This window comes from Centroberyx affinis, unplaced genomic scaffold (genome assembly GCF_046629955.1).
Source record: "Centroberyx affinis isolate AG114_WGS23_722 - 3 ecotype Tasmania unplaced genomic scaffold, CSIRO-AGI_Caff_v1 ptg000674l_1, whole genome shotgun sequence".
Taxonomy (NCBI): domain Eukaryota; kingdom Metazoa; phylum Chordata; class Actinopteri; order Beryciformes; family Berycidae; genus Centroberyx; species Centroberyx affinis.
This window is the reverse complement of record NW_027279296.1, coordinates 88344-107563: the sequence shown is the minus strand read 5'-3', so window position 1 is coordinate 107563 and position 19220 is coordinate 88344. Positions and strand designations below refer to the sequence as shown.

Genomic DNA, 19220 nt, shown 5'->3' with positions numbered 1-19220 from the left:
TCTTTGGTAAGTAGAGGTATAATAGGCGGAATAATGTGCAGCAGTATAATTTTAATGTGAAAAATGTTGCATATTGCAGCTTTAAGGGCCGGTTCACATGCCGCGTCTTTTGCACGCTCAAATCCATTCATTTCAATGAGGACGTGCGAAACATGAGGCCGATGCGGTCGCGACGCGCACGCATTTCGACGCGCCTTTTTTCCGACCGCGACCATGGCGCACTGAGATAAAAACATCTTCACTTTTTGGAACGCTACAAGCATCTCACATAGCCTGAAAGCAAAAGAGAGAGGGATGTATTCATGGCGAGATCTTTCTGCTCCACATGTAGATCAAGAAGTAAAGCTACTACAACTGTTTTACTGCGATGGTAATCCATTATGTCAGATAACTACAAACAAACGTATGAAGTTGTTGTCTTTGGTTGCTTGGCAACACCAGGCGCAACCGTCCAAGCGCACTTGATAAACGTTCTGTGTTCACTGTCCACTCAGCACACCTCGCGTTTTCCAAGCGTTTTAGAGTGCTGCATGTGAATCGGCCCTAACACTTCACAACTTTCTTTTTAGGCACTGTCAGGTTAGTGAACGGGACTGATAGCTGCTCTGGTAGAGTAGAGGTCTACTATGACGGCCGGTGGGGGACGGTGTGCGATGACGACTGGGACACAGACGACGCTCAGGTGGTGTGTAAGGAGCTGGGCTGTGGACGGGCTCTGGGTGTCAAACACAGGGCGCACTATGGAGAAGGCAGTGGAGACATCTGGATGTCTGATGTGAAGTGTTCTGGTGTGGAGGAATCGCTCGCTCTCTGCCTTCACAGTGACTCTGCAGCACACAGCTGTGGCCACAATCAGGATGCCGGAGTTTTCTGTTCAGGTAGGACAACTTAGAGAAGGCAGTCCTGACATGGTTTTCCCTGGCTTATGGAGATTTTTAGGTGGGAGCGTTGCTTGTAGGGTGGGTGTCATATTGGAATGTAAATTTTCGCTATTTTTGTAGAAATAGCACTACCTGAACCTCATTTTTTGCTGATAAAAACAGCCTTGAACTCTGTCTCCAAAAGAACGAGCTGCAGTAGCTCCCACTGTCAGCAAACACTGTAACACTATAATGTAATATAGGTACAACTCACCAGGGTTGGGGCCATTCTTGAACTGAATTGAAAATGCATGGCAAATTCCAATTCAGTACCTGGGCCTAGATTTTAACCATATGCAGCATTTTGCTAGAGATTACATATGTGGCTTGGAGAAACATTTCCATTTACACTAAACATCCCTCTTCCTCGCATTCACACCTGGATTTTTATGTGGATAAGTGCAATCAGATTGCTATCCCCTTATATGGGCTGCCTAAGAGTTCAAAATCCAGGTAAAGCCCTGTTTCATCCTTCTTTGGTGTATTATTAATATGCATTTCACAACAATGTTTTCTCCTTTTTCTCCCTTGATAGAGAGCGTCAAAGTCAGGCTGGTCAATGGGACCAATCGATGCTCTGGCAGAGTGGAGGTCTACTATAATGGCCAGTGGGGAACAGTGTGCAGTAATGACTGGGACATCAATGATGCTGAGGTGGTGTGTAGACAACTGCGCTGTGGAAAGGCTCTGGATTTCAAAAACCAGGCCTTCTTTGGAGAGGGCAGTGGAGAGATCTGGATGTCTGGGGTTAATTGTTCTGGAGATGAGGACTCTGTCGCCTACTGTCGTCACATTCGGGCAGGATCACACAGTTGTAGCCATGATGCAGACGCTGGAGTTGTCTGTTCAGGTAATGCTGCATCCACGTGACATGGAAGAGACTCAAAATACACATCTCTGACCTGTTAAAACACTTCATTTCAGCTTCCAAGTCATAAATGAAACCTAGAAGCTCAGGGTTTGATATCACCCACTTTCTGAAATCAGTTGTGAAATATTAACAATTTAAAGTATGGAACCAATTTCCATAATAATCACATAAATAATTTTAAGGGTTTTTATTTTGGATTAAAAATGTCATGATGACATAGGTAATATTTGCATGTTATGTGATAGATTTTTTTTTTGTTTGTCTTTGACATTGCAGTGTTAAAATATAACACATAAGGCTAAATGTGTGTTGGCACCCTCAGCAAGTTGGGAATCTAGCCACTGGATGTGCGTTTTTAACATACTTTTTTAAGGATAACGCTGCTGTTTTTAATGCATTTCTTACCGTCAACAAATCCTATGAAAATAACAAAATTAACAACACGTTTGCTCTACTCTCATTACTTTCCGACTTCCCATATTCCCTTTTTAGCCTTCAAAGGCATTGGCTCCAAGGCATTGGCTCCAATTGTAAGCTAAAAACCTTAAATACAGCTTACAGACATAGTTTCAATTTTAAAAATCGCTGTTACCATAAAAACTCAGGCTATTGTAGTTATTACCAAATCACATTCAAATGGGAACAAATTCTTCATTACGCCGGGGACTGTTTTCGGTGCTATTTCTGCCTCCAGAGCAGCTCTGTCTCAGAGAAATGTTTGTACAACTAAAAGTGCAATCTACTTGTGTTTGGAGCACCTTGTGGCACAACTGACAAAGTTTTTTTATAGAGACATTTGCACATCCAACTATCTCTGAAGCTGGTGCGCTGGAAAAATATCACTTCAGAGTATTTACTACTACTTGAAGAAGGACCAGAGGGACCGAAACGTTGGTGATCATTAAACTGTGATGCTGAGCAACAGCAGTGTGCGGGATCTTCGTTTTTTATAACTGACAAGTGAAATTAAGGATAGTGGATAGTATTTAATTTGTTCACCATTTCACAATTTGCCCTTCTATTTCCAACCTGACAGACAGTGTTGAAGTCAGGCTGGTCAATGGTTATCAATCATGCACCGGTAGAGTGGAGGTGAACTATGACGGACACTGGGGAAGAGTGTGTGATGGAGACTGGGATCTAAATGATGCTGCGGTGGTGTGTAGACAGATGGACTGTGGGATAGCTCTCAAAGTCCTTGACATCCATTTTGGCGTGGGTGCAGAACCAGCCTTACTGAACAGTGTCAAATGCTCTGGCCAGGAGAGTTCCCTCACTCAGTGTGAACACAGTGGATTTGGAATACAATTCTGTGGTCAAAACGCTGCTAATGGAGTCATCTGTTCAGGTGTGTGGAATAAATCTTATTTTCAGTAACAGCTCAATTACACTTTAATTACAGAGTAAGACAAATGTGACACAGCTGGCTCTGATGTATAACCATATGTATCGCCTGACCTTGAGTAAATATTGTTTATTCATTTGTTTATGTACACAATACTCAAATATTACTCAATAGTTCAAAATAACACAATTTCCCCCAATAACTCTGGTTCTACACTGATTTATTTGATAATGGGGTCTGTTTACTCCAAGATGGACGTGATGCAATCAGGTCCAGCCCGCAGTCATCTCCATATCCTATCCTACCTATCCTATCCTATCCTAAATGAGGAAAATTCTGTCTGCATCTATTTTGCTCCTCAGTGGGTTGGCCAATCAATCTGAAACTGCACATGGGCATTGAGCATTGGCATAGGCAGGGACTGATGAAGCTGATTTTTCCATTTTCCCAAATTTACGTTGTGTATGCGCATTTTTGGCAAGTCTGCACGTAGTTGTGGTGCACGCATCCCGGGTATGGACTAGTCTGACACTAGCTAACGTATCTAGTAGAGGCTAGCGTTAGCATGTTAATATTAACATCACGTCTTAGTTAACAGTTTTTCCAGGTTAACTGAGCTGACTCTTCTCAAGCTACAACTCTTCATGTTTTGGAGTAGAGACTAGGGCTAAAGACAAGACAGTTTACTTCAGTGTCATCCTTTGAACCGTCTCACTATTGATTTCCAGGTCCTGTGAGGCTGGTCAATGGGACCAGTCATTGCTCTGGCAGAGTGGAGGTTTACTATAATGACGAATGGGGAACAGTGTGTGGTGATGACTGGGGCATGGAGGATGCTGAGGTGGTGTGCAGGCAACTGTCCTGCGGAAGGGCCCTCAGAGCTAAAAACCTTGCTTACTTTGGCGAGGGTAGTGGAGAGATCTGGATTTCCGGGGTTAAGTGTTCTGGTCTGGAGGAATCGCTCAGTCAGTGCCCTCATAACCGGTCTGGATCACATAGCTGTAGCCACAGCAAAGATGCTGGAGTTGTCTGTTCAGGTAAGGTATTTTTCAATGGAAGCTGCTAATGGCTGATATATTTGTATCATCTGAAAAAAAGACCATTTTTATACCACCAAAAATCACAAAAATTGACAAGGATTCAGTGTTTCCTCAGTATTTTGTTCTTCTCAGGGTGGAAACAGCATTGAGATCACCTGACACTAAAACTCTCCACTGAAACACGATGTAAAATCCTTTAGTAGAGTTACCAGCTCCTTAAATGAACAGTTCAATTGAAAATAAAGATGACCAACTCTCTTTCATATCAGCAGAAACCCGATTCAAGTTTGTACAGCCACCAAACACACAAGTTAGCTACTGCAGTTTCCATCTCAGCTTTATGAAAAACAACTGAAGTCAATAAGGCATAAAATTGGCATTAAATTACCATCACATTTCTCTAAACAGCTTGTGTATATTAATCCATGTGTTTTGTAGCTACACACAAGGAGATAAATGCTGGCATCTCGTACTCAGTGCAAGTGTTTGGCTTAACACTTATTAACAATTTACACAAGCTGTTCAGAGAAATGTGATCCCATTCATTTCAATTTTTTTGGGAGAAGGCTGAGATGGTTTGACTCACAGTTTTGACTCATAAGGGGTGAGGAGATATGACAGAATTTACATTTTGGGATGAAATATTCCTGTAAAGCAGAATAAGAGAGGGTGAGGTGAGACAGGTATGATTGCTGATTTAAAATGGAATAAATCATATTTTAACATATTTAACAAATATTTAACTAATGTATTTTAATTGCATTCAACCTATTCTCAGTTTTCTTTCCTCTTATTTGTCAGAGAATACTGATGTCAGGCTGTTTGGCGGAGCTGACCCATGCTCTGGTAGGGTGGAGGTCTATTACCATGGATGGGCAACGGTTTGTGATGGCTGGGACATGACCGATGCCGAGGTGACGTGTCGACATCTGGGGTGTGGGAACGCTCTGGACAGCTGGGAAAACAGATACACAATTCCGCTCACGTACAGAGGCCAGCTCAGTTTATACAATTTTACATGTTCTGGTCAAGAGAGCTCCGTCAGTCAGTGTCAAAACAGTGGATGGGAGCTTGGACGATGTCCCCGCGAGGTCAACACTGGGATTGTTACCTGCTCAAGTGAGAAAGATTGTTTTGTGGCAAACATGGTTGCCAGAGTCATGCACAAGTTAGGGGTGGGGAATGCACTCAGGACAGGAATCTGGACACTATGGACTTTTTTGTCCATGGTGGTTGGAACACCTTGAAATTCACTTTTTATATCCATCAGTCGCAGTGGTTGGTAGACCTTGAAATTTAGCAGACACGTTTACTATTTTAGCTGCCAACTATATGTTTAGAACACAAGAAGAAAAAAATGATTGGTTACCTGCAGAGTAGACCAACTTACCAGCCACTTTAACTATTTTACTAGCCAGCTGTATATTTAGAACAGAAGAAGAGTCCAAATGATGGCTGGTCACCTGCCAAAGTGGTTGCTAGAGTTCATGAACACTAGTGGCTTGTTCCAACTTTCAATCCCAATGCAAAAAAGTATCGTGTGGACAATACATTTTTGTATCAGTGATGGGTGGTAAGACCCAGTCCTTACAGATACCTGCACACAAATGCAAAGTCAACTACTGTTGCTTTCAGATGAAGCCACTTGATGCGGTATTATTTTGAATTGGGCCCAAAATGACCTTTATGGACACAAAAGTCCATGTAATGGTTAGGTTCATTTTCGGTTTTTGAAATCCTGTCAGGCCTGTCTTTCAGCTACAAATGAGTTTCAACTACAGAAAGAATGAAAGAAAATCAGAATCAGAATGTTTTTTTTAGCTTTCCCATAAAAAGCCTCAAATTCAGTTTCAAATATTCATCTAAATTCATATATATGCTATAAGTCAAATTTAAATTAATCTTTTTCTTCCAGAATGTGGCAATGACCAGGACACGGTTTGTTCAGGTAAGACATCAAACTATTCGCAGGCTATTTCATTGTTTTACAGCCAACTCTATACACAGGTGTAGTGTTCGGTTAGGATAGTGCTCCAATTAACTGACAGTTTTGACTTGATAATTGCTTTGTGTAGTCCGTTTCCCAAAGTTCCCAAACGGACTACATTGGTAATCAGAGCTGCAGTGGCAACAGACGTCCAACAGATAAAACATATCATGTCAAACTTGTACTTGGTGTTCCACTGACGAGTTGGAAATGTCCGATGCAAGTAATATTAACACTGATTTAGTTGTTTATAGTCACGTTATTAAGTTACAGCAACAGTATTAAACTCTCTTCAGTACGACTGAACGGCAGTCAGCAGGCAGTGTATTGACCAGAATAACTGGTAAAGCAAAGCATTATGGGAAGGGCTAAAATCCTCTATAAGAGAACTGCTGGCTAGTTCGCTAGAGCATGTGCACTACACAGCTATCATCTTTATAGCAACATGACACTATATTGAAAGTTTGTGCATGAATATGTTATTCAATTCTATGCCTATGTGCTTGACACACCTCCCAAACCAGCATTGTGAGTTTGTTCTGCTATCACCGTGGTAACGGCCTCTAACGGTCATGGGTATTAGTGTAGTGTTTGTATTAGGGTAGTGTTTGTATTAGGGTAGTGTTTGTATTAGGGTAGTGTTTGGAACCATTTGAAATGCAGAAGTGTCAGAAAAAAGACGATTTGGCGCTAACGAGGTTGAAACATTTCTAAACGTGGATCATTACAGCAACCTAGTGTTTTCTGATCTCAGAGACTGCTGGGGTTCTCTGCTGCATAATATGGTGGCTATTGCTATAGTTAAAATCCTTATGAGTCTGGTTGCTGGAGAATCAGCATCAAAAGCGCTTGTGGAACCGAACATCTCAACTCTCATCTCTCTAAAGCAGCTGCCCCACCGGCAGAAATACCAGTGGAGCTATAGAGACAACGACGGGGAATGAGAGCCACTGTAAGTGTGAGGAATAAGAAAGAGAGAAATAGCAGATTCAAACCTTGCCTTCCATCAGTGATAAAGGGGAATGTGAGATTGCTGGCCAACAAGATGGACAAACTCTCAGCCTTGGTTTGGTGACATTCGGTTGTTTGAGCTGGACAGAGTGATTGGATCTCAATGTGGACACTGGAGACACATATTAATACCAGATGTAAATGTAATCAGATTAAATCATATCTAGATACAAACTGGATGCGAGACGCAAAGTGTAAAGGGGGCCTTACTGGTCGGAAGATAGACTGGGAGTAGAACTCAATACATGTTGCTGTAACAAGAACAAGGAGCGCTACACAGTGACGTAACCTGTTACTACAACTAAACAATGGGCCTCATGCAAGAACCACTTGTATGAACAGATTCGTTCTTAAATCATTCGTACGAGCGATTTAAGAGAACTTGCCGCATTCGTATTTAGAATATTCTCTTAGGTACGAACAAAATGTACGAGTGGTCCAGACCTGTCGTACGAGTCACGTATAATCAACCTGCCGTTCTCCAAAGCAAAAAAAAAAACTTTGTTGTTAACTAATGGATTGTATCTCTGTCACTTTGAAGAAATGTTGAGTTTGAATATATAAATGACACTGTAAAGTAATGTATAATCATGTTGAGATTAACCAGTACAGTGGTTATAGTCATATGAAAAATAGCAAGGGAGCACTGATGGCTTTTTCAAAAGAAGATAGTGCATAATTTAATTTACCAGAGCGGCATAAAATCTCATAAGTATCCATGTGGGTTAGTAGTCCATAAGTGTGACAAAACAAAAAACACTAATAATTGCCAGGTTATTTGACAAACACTTAGATGAGACAAAGGCAAGGTTAGATTGTATTGGGGGAAATACATTATAGAGGGAGATAAATCTGATTTATAGGCTATTTTACTCCAGTTGATAACTTCAATGTGGGTAAGTGCAAGTGAATCTAAATTTAGGTCTTACCAGGTTGAGGTGCAAGTCGCTGTCCAGGGCGACATCGCTGAACACCTGACACTGCTATATCACCAGTTATGGCAGGTATAGGCCTGTTTTTTCATCTGTCTGTGTAATGGAGAATTCCTCCTGGCCCTCCTGTTGCAGTCATGATCGCCTTGCTTTTTGCATCTAATTTCATGTCAAGCCATTTCTTTTTTTTATTTCTGTGATGGTGCCCTAACGACAAATCACTATAGTCCTATAATATTCCTATAATACTTCGATAGGGACTTAAGAGTGTCTGTGATACTCACTAGTGAGTTTATAGTGACCATATCATGGTATTTTCGTCTTCTGTAGTATCACTATAGTATTCCTATAGGGAATTATAGCTTTGTTGTGATATTTATTTAGTGTTCATCTTAAACGTATAGGAATACTATAGTTGTTTATCGCAAGGGAACGCACAGAGTTATTTTTCCCCATTCCTTGGCTTTAGCAGGGCCTTTGATTCCACTACTGAATTATATTAAATAATATATGCTTTGGTTGACTTATTTCTGATAGAAGGACTTCAATCTCAGAGCTGGTAGACTTCTCCTTAGTCTTCCTGTCAGTTTTCTGAATGAAGCTTCCCGACATATGGGCTGGACCCCTAACATTATATGGCATTATTGGGGCGTCAGTTATGCAAATTCACAATTCTCATGAACGCGCGTTCATTTAGAACGTGGAATTCATCATGTTTACACAGGTAATTTACCACTGTTTCTAAAGATACGAGCGTTTCGTGAATCTGATGTGGCACACTCGTACGAGTCCATCTCACGAAAAAAGTAAGAGAAATTTAAGATAAGAATACAAAAATGTTCTTGCATGACGCCCAATGTTTCAAAAGCACAGTAGCAGTGGTGGCACCATTGGGGTGGCCAGGCTGGGTCCAGTATTTACTTTGGGCTGGCAGAGAAATCGGTGTCTTGTTCAGTTTTTTTCTGCGTAGCGCGGCAATGTATATGTCACTATTTCGGGTCACTCACACTTTCTTTCACTCACTCAACAGTGATTGCTAAATGAGCACCAAGCTTACAAGTGCATCATTAGGAATCATAATGGGCTTGTGATCTGTAGCGCCAGTTTCTGTGTGTGTGCCGCGGTGCATATTTCACAGGAAAACACCATAGAAATACACTATAGATGGACATATATACATTATCACCACAGAAGCACAAATATATTAAATGATCAACTTACCAGGGTCTTCACTGTTGTTGTTGATTAATCCATTTGCACTGATGCAAGTTTTAAATGCAACACATTGTAGGATGATGATCTATCTGGTTCTGAATTATCACGTACCTTTTGAAAATTGGGTCTGTTATTGAATTGCCACAAAAGTAAACAAGGATACATGTTTAGGTATGTTAATAGGCTATTTTATTTATTTAGAGAGAGAGAGAGAGAGAGAGAGAGATCCCCTAGACTTTCCTAATTATTGCTTGATCACAAGTCATGACTCTGGCTGAGACAACAAATAAACGTGACTGCTTTGATATGAGGGAGTTTGTGAAGAAAGGGAGCAATTAAGAAGATGGAAGATATAAGTTAATCCCTGCTGTGGAAAGGTCCAGTGAGCTGTCAGCATTGTTTCTACAAGGACAGCAGTGAACAGATGAAGCTTTGGTGGCTATTGGAGAACATAGTAAGCAGCCTATAGCCTGTTTTCTCCTCCTGTAGAGCAGGAGAGCTGCTGGCCAGTGCAGAAAAATAAGCTTCTGGTGTGAACGGGCCAACTGCGACTTGCGTGTACCGCGAAATCACAGAGCTATGCGTCCTGTCTGAACCAAGACTCAGGCTGCAGGCAGAGTGCTGTTGAACCGGTGGGGGATGGACACCACTACAACAGCTAAAGTGTCCAGCAGTGGTGTTGCGGCAGTGCAGAAACGGTTCCACACAGGGGAAAAAATTTGTGACGCGGTGCTTGGGGTGGCCAATGGGGTGGCCAGGATTCAGCGAAAGGTGGCCACCTCTTGGCTCCGCCACTGTACAGTAGGCCTAATTCTGCCTGTTAAAAGGTCTAGCCATCTTCGTTAACCCCCAGATGGTGTAATTGTGAAAGCGCGAATACCAAGCGTACTCCAGATATCAAGCTGTTGACTGTTGGTCTGATTCTGGAGGTAGAGGTGGAGAGGAGGATGAGGGGAAAGATCAACGGCATCCTAGAGAACCTGAAGAAAGAAATAATCACAAAGAAACAATTTGTTATTTGTCACATACAAAGGGAATGATGCATTTCACTGCCCAAAGGGGGGGGGTCCTGTTCTGGATCAATCTGTTACAGATTGACCCAGAACAGGACTGCCACTTTTGTGAGGGATGATATGTTAACTGTTGCCCTGTTTCATCCTGACAGAGAACATCGAGGTGAGGCTGGTCAATGGGACCAGTCACTGCTCTGGTGTGGTGGAGGTTTTCTACCGTGGCCAGAGAAGAAGAGTCTGCTCCTTCAACCGAGAATGGGGGGACACAGTATGTGGCTTGAACAAAGATAATGCAGGTGGAGCGATTTGTAGGCACCTCGGATGTGGCTCTGCTATCAGTGTCTATCGCAGTAGTCTGTCTTCTATGGAGGGCCGCAATCTGAGCTCTCTGAATATTTTCTGCGGTACTATATCTAGGAACCTGACACAGTGCTCAGTGTCGGGATTCGACTGCTCAGCGTTTAATTACTCAGTTGGCGTTAAATGCTCAGGTGAGAATAATTCCTTCATGTTTTGTAACTGAACTCCTTTTTTGCGTTGAAAATCTACTTAAAGCCTTAAAGCCAATTCACACATACTAGCCCTTCTATATTCTAGATCTAGACAAAAGTGAACTTCTGAACGTCTATTTTTTGGATATATTCAAGGAGTAGGGCATCGTATCAGCATCCATTTTGAACAAGCCTCAAGATGCATGTAAATGCAAATGACTAATAGCAATGTCTTGAGTCCGCTCAGCCTACCGCTCACCCTCTTCCCTTATGGTCTACAGCCTCTATCAGGCTGGTGGACGGGCCCGACCGCTGCTCTGGAAGAGTGGAGGTCAACCATGACGGCCGGTGGGGAACGGTGTGTGATGACGACTGGGATCTGGAAGATGCTCAGGTGGTGTGTAGAGAGATGGAGTGTGGAACAGCTCAGAGCGCCAAACGCGGGGCCTATTTCGGGGCCGGTACTGGAGACATCTGGATGAATAAACTGAAGTGTTCTGGTGCAGAGGTATTACTGAAAGAATGCAGCCACAGGGGATTTAGAAGACATGACTGTGGCCACCATCAGGATGCTGGGGTCGTCTGTTCAGGTAAGAAAGACTGCTTGGGAGGAAACACAATATTTGCTAGTATCCATTTAACAAAATTTCTCATTTATTCATTACAAAATTGTAGGTAATTGAGAAAAATTTGAGTAAAGGTTCACTCAAAACAATTCCATATGTCTGTCTTTGATAAGCGATTGTATATGGGGAATCACATCAGGGATCCTACACAGGTCTGGAAAACTATGGAACATGAGCTTGATTTGTCCAGATTTTGGAAACTTTGGGAATTGTGCAAACACGTCAGGAAAACTATGGGGGAAAAAAACTGTGTTATGAGGTTGCAGACCCGCTGTTGTTTATGTATAGGACATGTTGTGAAGAATAAACCTCATCTACAGAGTGTAACAGCCAAGTTGAAAGTCATTTTCCTGAGGGACTCATGCATACATTACGTTTTGTCCAATCTAATTAATCTAATCTGGTCTATGTAAAAAATGGTATCAAATGTGAACCAATAGTTTTCAAGTCAGTGAATACTCTGGAATAACAATAATTTTGTCCTCACAAATGTAATTTACCATTATTGGCATATACAGATCCCCTACTGCAAATGAAGAGTTTTATGCAAATCTTACTGAAATTTTGAAAGAGTGCAATCATAATAAAGAAGTAATTCTTATGGGAGACCTGAACTTATATTGGGAGTCGAATGGAAAGAAATTTAAAGAAATTACAGACAAATATGACCTAGAACAGTTAATAAGACGTCCAACAAGGATAGCAAAATCTTCAAGTACCCAGCTAGATCTGATATTTACAAACAAACCAGATCAAACCAATCCTATAATCTAATAACTGGTCTATCAGACCACATTTTCACTTTAATTGCAAGAAAGCTGACAAAAAACTGGTTTAAGACTACTATAGCAGGGAAGTTAAACGCCGCTTCATATCCTGGCTTAATGACAATCTGTGGAAATTGATGAAAAGGAGAGAAGCAGCATTGAGAAAAGCACTTAAATCAAGACAAGATATAGACATGAGGATTTTCAAAGGGCAGAGAAACAAAGTTATCTCAGATAACAATAGCTCAATAGCTAAATCCCGCTTTTATATTGGTATTATGAAACATAGTAAACTAATCTGGAAAAATATCAGCCATCTCGCTAGCATGTCAAAATCTACAGGAGTTTTACAGTTTAGGGTACAAGGGAGACTAATTGAGGACTATCACTCAACGTCCTCTATTCTTAACAATTTCTTCATGGAGTCTGTGCAAAAAATTCACAAGGGATCTGAATATCCCAAATAATGATAACCAACAGGTTTTTCATTTGGTCTCAACTAATGAAGTACTTATGAACAAAGTCATTAGTTCCTTAAGAGGCTCAAAAGCCAAAGACGCATTCCATCTTGGGACAATATTTATTAAAAAATACAAAGACAATTTTTGCTCCTCCCATTACACATTTGATTACCTATCTATATAACAGAACATATTCCCTAATGCATGGAAATCGGTGATTCTCACTCACTATTTTTTAAATCTGGAGACCGTTTTGAAGCTAGTGATTATAGACCAATAAGTATATTGCCAATAATTTCAAAAGTTGCTGAAAAAGTTGTAACTCAAAAGCTGACTACACATGTTAATACAACCCATTTCCCTCTACATCATATGCAATTTGGCTTCAGAGCAAACTCCACTGAAACAGCCACGTGCTATAGAGCAACTAAAATCTAAGCTCAACAAGGGTGGTATAGTTGGTACTGTATGTTTAGATTTAAGTAAAGCATTTGGTACAGTTAATCACAATGTTCTCATCTCAAATCCGTCTAAGTTTAATTTCTCCCCTGGAGCACTGTCATGGATGGCCTCATATTTATCAGATAGGACACAGTGTGTTAAAGTTAATAATGTACTTTCAAGCAGTTTGGAGTGTGTAATGGGTTTGCCACAAGGATCAGTCATGGGCCACTTGTTATTTAGTCTATACATGAATGATCTTCCGCAACACTGTCACATGATGTACAAATGTACACTGATGACACTGTTGTGTACACACATGCTGTAGACAACAGCAGACAGCAGAAAAGGCTGCCTCAAAGCTTACTATACTATGCTTGTCTAGAAAGCGCTAAATGGCTTAGATCCAAAATACATTTCTGACCTGCTCCTAGGATCTGAGCCACCCAGACCTCTGAGGTCATCTGGGACCGGTCTGTTAGTTGTTCCCAGGGTGAAAACTAAATCAGGTGAAGCTGCTTTTAGTAATTATGCTCCCAATTACTGGAATAAACTTCCAGAAGCACCGAGATGTTCTCCCACTGTCAGCTCTTTTAAAAGTCGTCTCAAAACATTCCTTTTCTCTGTGGCCTTCTGCTAAATCATCTGTATGTAGATGTAACAGATGTTATCTTTATTTTATTAATGTTTTACCTATTTTATACAAAATTATTCATCTATTGGCGTCATGAACAGGATCCCAACAGGAGTCTAGAGGAACTCTGGTGAGTAGTTTCTCCGCTCTGACAGGATCCTCAAACCTGTATTGAGAATTGAAGGATTTCTTGAAGTTTATAATTGTAATTGTTTAGATGATCTGTGTATTGTTCTACAGGAACATTTACAAGTCCTATAGGGGCTGTGGGGCCTGCCTGTACGGTGGGGTAAGACCACTGGAAAGACTCTAGGATCCTTTGAAGAATCCTTCAAGATCTAATCTAAATTGATTTCCTTTTGAGTGGAAAAATTGAGGGAGTCACTCTCAGTTCTACTGGCTGACCAGAGGTGTCACCAGTGTGAGAGTGACTGCTCAATATCTTTCTTTCTTTTGTTTTTAATGTCATATTATGTATTTTTTCTGATTTATGTGAAGCACATTGTATTTACCTTGTGTATGAAATGTGCTATATAAATAAAGTTTGCCTTACTATGGCCATGACAAAGATCACTCAGTGGCTTGATCAATCATGCCTTAGCCTGAATATCAGCAAGACTGTGGGAATGTTTTTCTGTAAAAAACAAAAACAATCCCCTCTTGGACTCTCAATTTTAAGAAACACATAAAAAAATGACAAAAACTAAAAAAATTGTATATAATACAAATTAGACACTGCCCTTTCCGCAGATGCAGCCAAGATATTTATGCATGCTATGATTTTTTTCTCTGCTTGTCCTATTGCACCACAATCTGGGATCAAGTTAGAGAAACAGTTATTAAACCTCTGAAATGCACAATTTAGCCTCTTAGTAGTGTTCTCTGCTTGCAGAGAGCACTGCTAAATCCTATAGAATTATCTAATCTAATCTATAAATACAAAGGAGCCAGAATTACATTTCAATATAGTTTCTCTAGAAGATTAACGCCTCACTTTGTACTTCCAGGTGCTGTCAGGCTGGTGAACGGGACAGATCGCTGCTCTGGCAGAGTGGAGGTGTACATTCACGGCCAGTGGGGGACGGTGTGCGGTAAAGACTGGGACATGATGGAGGCTCAGGTGGTATGTCCAGAGCTGGGCTGTGGAACTGCCCTGGATTATAAAAACTATTCCTTCTTTGGCGAGGGCAGTGGAGACATCTTTATGTCTGGAGTGAGGTGTTCTGGTCATGAGGACTCGGTCTTTCACTGCCATTACGGTGAACCTGGAACAGAAACCTGCGGCCACCACCAAGACGCTGGAGTCGTCTGTTCAGGTAACACAGCAGGACAAGCTCTGGTTGGGTAACACTTTACAGTGACCTTATTCCAGTGGATTAACCTGGGAATTGAACTATGGGAAAGTATTGTAAGTACAAGTACTTGATGAATTGTATCAAAATTGTGATACAATTTTGGGACAGAACTGAGACTCTGCTATTCTGTATACTGGAATAAGACCATTGTAAAGTGTTACCCAGGTTTTTAGAAGAATCGGGAAATCCAGCCTCAACCAATAGTTCATTTGGTGACTACAAATGTCCTCCCTTTTCTCTCTTAGCAGAAAGAGTTATAACAAATTCATGAGCTTTACCTTAACATCAATTTTTACCATGATTTTGCTATCCTGACCAATTTTCAATCACAAGTTGTGTGCTAACAGATTTTACAACATGTGGTGTGTGTAAGGTAAGGCTTATCCAGTAAATTTTCTAATTAGGAATTCAAAACTGGAAATTGAGAGCAATATGATGAGGCACGAGGATGGGTGAGGCAATGGACCACACCGACCAATAAAACCAGTCCTCACTTCGCTTTCCCCCATGCCAATGAACCCGTAGCATGCTGTGAAAAGAAAAATATGTCTCAGAGAATAATATTCCAATTTTCAGAAAAAAACATTACACTCAGTGCTCCATTTTTTTAATTTGGATTTTGAGTTACAAGATTAAACTGACAAGTGTTACAGTCGCATGCCTGCCAATCAAACCACAATAAATAAATAAATGTATACTTCTGTCTCACTCATAATTGGTGATAACTCCTGATTGGCTCAAAGGGGGTGCTGTGTCCCCCTTTGTACTGCATGGGGACATTTTTACTGTTTTTTTTTTCTTCCAGGGAATAGAGAGGGAGACCGCCTATGTAATTGCTCCGCCCTGCTGTTACCAAATGGAATTCCCAAGGGAAATATTCATGTTGTCCACGGCTATTCTCATTTCTCATTTATTCATTTGGGAGCAAACATATGAAGTATATTTAAAAAAACTATGATATTTAAAAAAAAATAAATAAATGAAGGGTATAAGAGTGTGTACCTATTTACAGTCACCGGCCAGAAAACTACACATCCTATGGAGCAATGCAGTGGTGTGCACTTGGCACTCAGTCGGAAAAGCCGCATCAAACAAGTTAGCTGTTTCCAGTGTAACTGCAATGATTTTCACCCTCTGAATACTACTCATATCGTCATTAAAAAATACATTAGGTCACTTCAAGTAATAAGTGAAGCCCTGGCTTCTGGAAAATGTAGCTAGATTGAGTGTGGTTTGAGAAAGAACCGCACTCTGTGATGGCGCCCTAACACACAACCATATTTGTAGTTCATTAGCCATTGGCAATTGATCAAATACGAAAAAAAAAACATAATCCCACACTCCCTCACCCGCTCCGCCCACACCTTCTCGCTCAACATCGACGGCTCCATTGTCACCCCCTCCACCCAGGTCCGCAACCTCGGAATCATCCTTGACCCCACCCTCTCCTTCCTACCTCACGTCAACCAGGTCACAAAAACTGCCTTCTTCCACCTCAGGAACATTGCCCGACTCCGGCCCTCCCTGTCCTTTGCCGCTGCCGAAACACTTATCCATGCCCTCATAACTTCCAGACTCGATTACTGCAATAGCATCCTCTACGGCTCATCCAACAAAATCCTCAATAAACTACAATACGTCCAGAACTCTGCTGCCCGCCTGCTTACCTCCACCCACCGCCGAGATCACATCACCCCTGTCCTTCACAACCTCCACTGGCTCCCGGTTAAATACAGGATTGAATTTAAAATACTACTCATCACCTACAAAGCCATAAACAACCTGGCCCCTCCCTACCTCTCCGACCTCGTCCCCCGACACACCCCCACCCGATGCCTCAGGTCTGCGGCCACAACCACCCTAAAGACCACCAGGACCAAGCTCCGGACCTGGGGCGACAGGGCCTTTTCAGTTGCTGCACCCTCCCTCTGGAACGCCCTCCCCAACCACATCCGTCAGGCTAACACCCTACCATCCTTCAAACAGGCCCTCAAAACCCACCTCTTCAAGCTCGCTTTCACCTGCTAACCTCCTTCCCTCTCTCTCCCGTCTGTCCACCTCATGATTCCTCTAGTTTTAACCACCTACTTTTATTCTTGTTTTTACCATTTTCTTATTTTTAAATGCACTTATTAAATGATTTTACCCTGTTTGTGAAGCGTCTTTGAGTACTTAGAAAAGCGCTATACAAGACTAATGTATTATTATTATTATTATTATTAAGAGTTAAAATTTTTATTGAAAGGTAAAATCTAGAAATTGATGGTAAAACAAAATCGGCTATTAGTTGTGATGAGTGTGGAAAGAAATGTCTATTGCAGGTTTGAATGGGGAATTTATTTCCTGCACTAGTCTGATGTCTATGACAGCGTATTAGGGCCACTTTTATTTTTAGTAGAGGTACTATTCAGAGAAAAAACAACAACATTTTTTGGGATTAAAGTCAGAAATTTGTGAAAAAAAACTCATCTTATATTTCACATCATCTCATATCATATTTTTATCAAGGAACCACATTGCTTCCCTTAGGATCACATAGGATCAACCAAGTGGAACATTTCAGTCTCCACAGCACAGACACCGCTGAACATTAACGCCACACATCAAGGAGGAGGCTCAACTATATCTTAACTATAGACCAGAAAGACTACGCCACCTTGGGACTTTCATCCAAAGAACTAGCTGGTTGAACTTGTAACCAACAAAAAAGGGTTTCCACATACAGGTTAATTCTGCAGAATTGAGACAGAGACGTGTGTTTTACAATAAAACATAGAATTTATTTTCATCCAGCAACCACACTTAAAAGTTGCAGCACACAATTTAATATACTAGATCTCTGAAAACAATTATTGCTTAAAATACTTTCCACGGTTACCAAACAGTTTACAAGCCAATTGGGCAAATGGAGGGCTGCAGGCTGACTGCAGTGGGGGGGTTTGCACGGGCATTAAATGGCACTCTGACTAACACCACTTGTGTAGGAAACACCACACACACTGCAAAAGAAAAGTGATCAATTAACAGTACAGGAAAGCATGCAATAAGGAGGGAGCCGCTATACTGAACACCACCCCTGAGCGAGTACGGCCGCAGCAACTCACTAAAAAGACAAACACAACTGTTAGTGTTAACAGATAGGAAATCAGAGCCGTGGGATCACTCCGAAACGTTGTGATCACCACGCTTTACAGGCATGAATATTTAAGACAATTGATAAAAAACAACCAACAAGGCAAACCAGCAGTGGCAGGCACGTCCTACAAAATACAAAAAGTTTGTTATACCCTTTTTACACCAAAATTAGCGTGTATATGCAGGTTAAACACGCTAAAAATAGGCGATTGACTCCTTTCACATTGCCAGTAGACGAGTTTGCCTTTCTGTTTTTTTTTTTCTGGTGTGTCACGTTCGATGTCACGAACGTGCCCCGGAAAACAGGGTTAGCAAACAGTAGAAAGCAGCATGGAGGCCAGTGAAAATGTTACGGTGGTTGGTTTTTTATATCTTTTACTTCAGTCTCTCTTTCAAACTCAACGCCGACTGAACGGTGCCATGCCATTGTTCCCGACGGCCCATTATTCTGAATTTTCTCCCCTCTCAAACAAACAGAAGCGCATGGCTAATTATTATGCAGAATGACATCATCGGACCTTACGAGTGCAACGGAATTATTATTAACGGTTGTAATTATGCAGCGTTCCATGCAGCAGTGATATTACGATGGTAGTGAGGGCTTAATCCCCTAAGAGGAACAAGCTGCTCACATTTTCTTCATGGACGTACATGGTCTGATATTTGGAGCAGCCGAGTGCTGTAGTTGGTAAGTTACCGGACGTCAGTTCCGACAGCCATACATATATATTAAAAAAAAATAACAATAACGTTGGGAACTTCAACGCGCGTCATAGCGTCGCAGCGAGAATTACTGTGTCCACCCAGGTGTCATGTTTCCATCACTGCCGATTGGAGCTGGAGCCGATAAATACCCGTGACTACTGCAGAGTCATTTGACCCGGGAATGAATTGTACCCTTTCACACTGAAGACAAAAGCCAGATGTTAGCGGGTGTTAGTGGATTTTTTGTCCAGTGTCAAAGGGGCTTTAGTTG

The 19220-nt window shown here is 41.4% G+C and overlaps 1 protein-coding gene across 1 annotated transcript in view; it reads left to right on the top strand.

Annotated features, from left to right (window-relative positions):
• The window catches only part of LOC139643905 (scavenger receptor cysteine-rich domain-containing protein DMBT1-like), a 42811-nt gene that overhangs the window by 7218 nt on the left and 16373 nt on the right, over nt 1–19220 (top strand). The window contains exons 4-10 of the mRNA XM_071519199.1: nt 570–878; nt 1456–1770; nt 3865–4044; nt 10487–10825; nt 11107–11415; nt 14762–14967; nt 16397–17063. Coding sequence (XP_071375300.1) covers nt 570–878; nt 1456–1770; nt 3865–4044; nt 10487–10825; nt 11107–11415; nt 14762–14967; nt 16397–17063 — 2325 coding nt within the window. The remainder of the gene's footprint in view (nt 1–569; nt 879–1455; nt 1771–3864; nt 4045–10486; nt 10826–11106; nt 11416–14761; nt 14968–16396; nt 17064–19220) is intronic.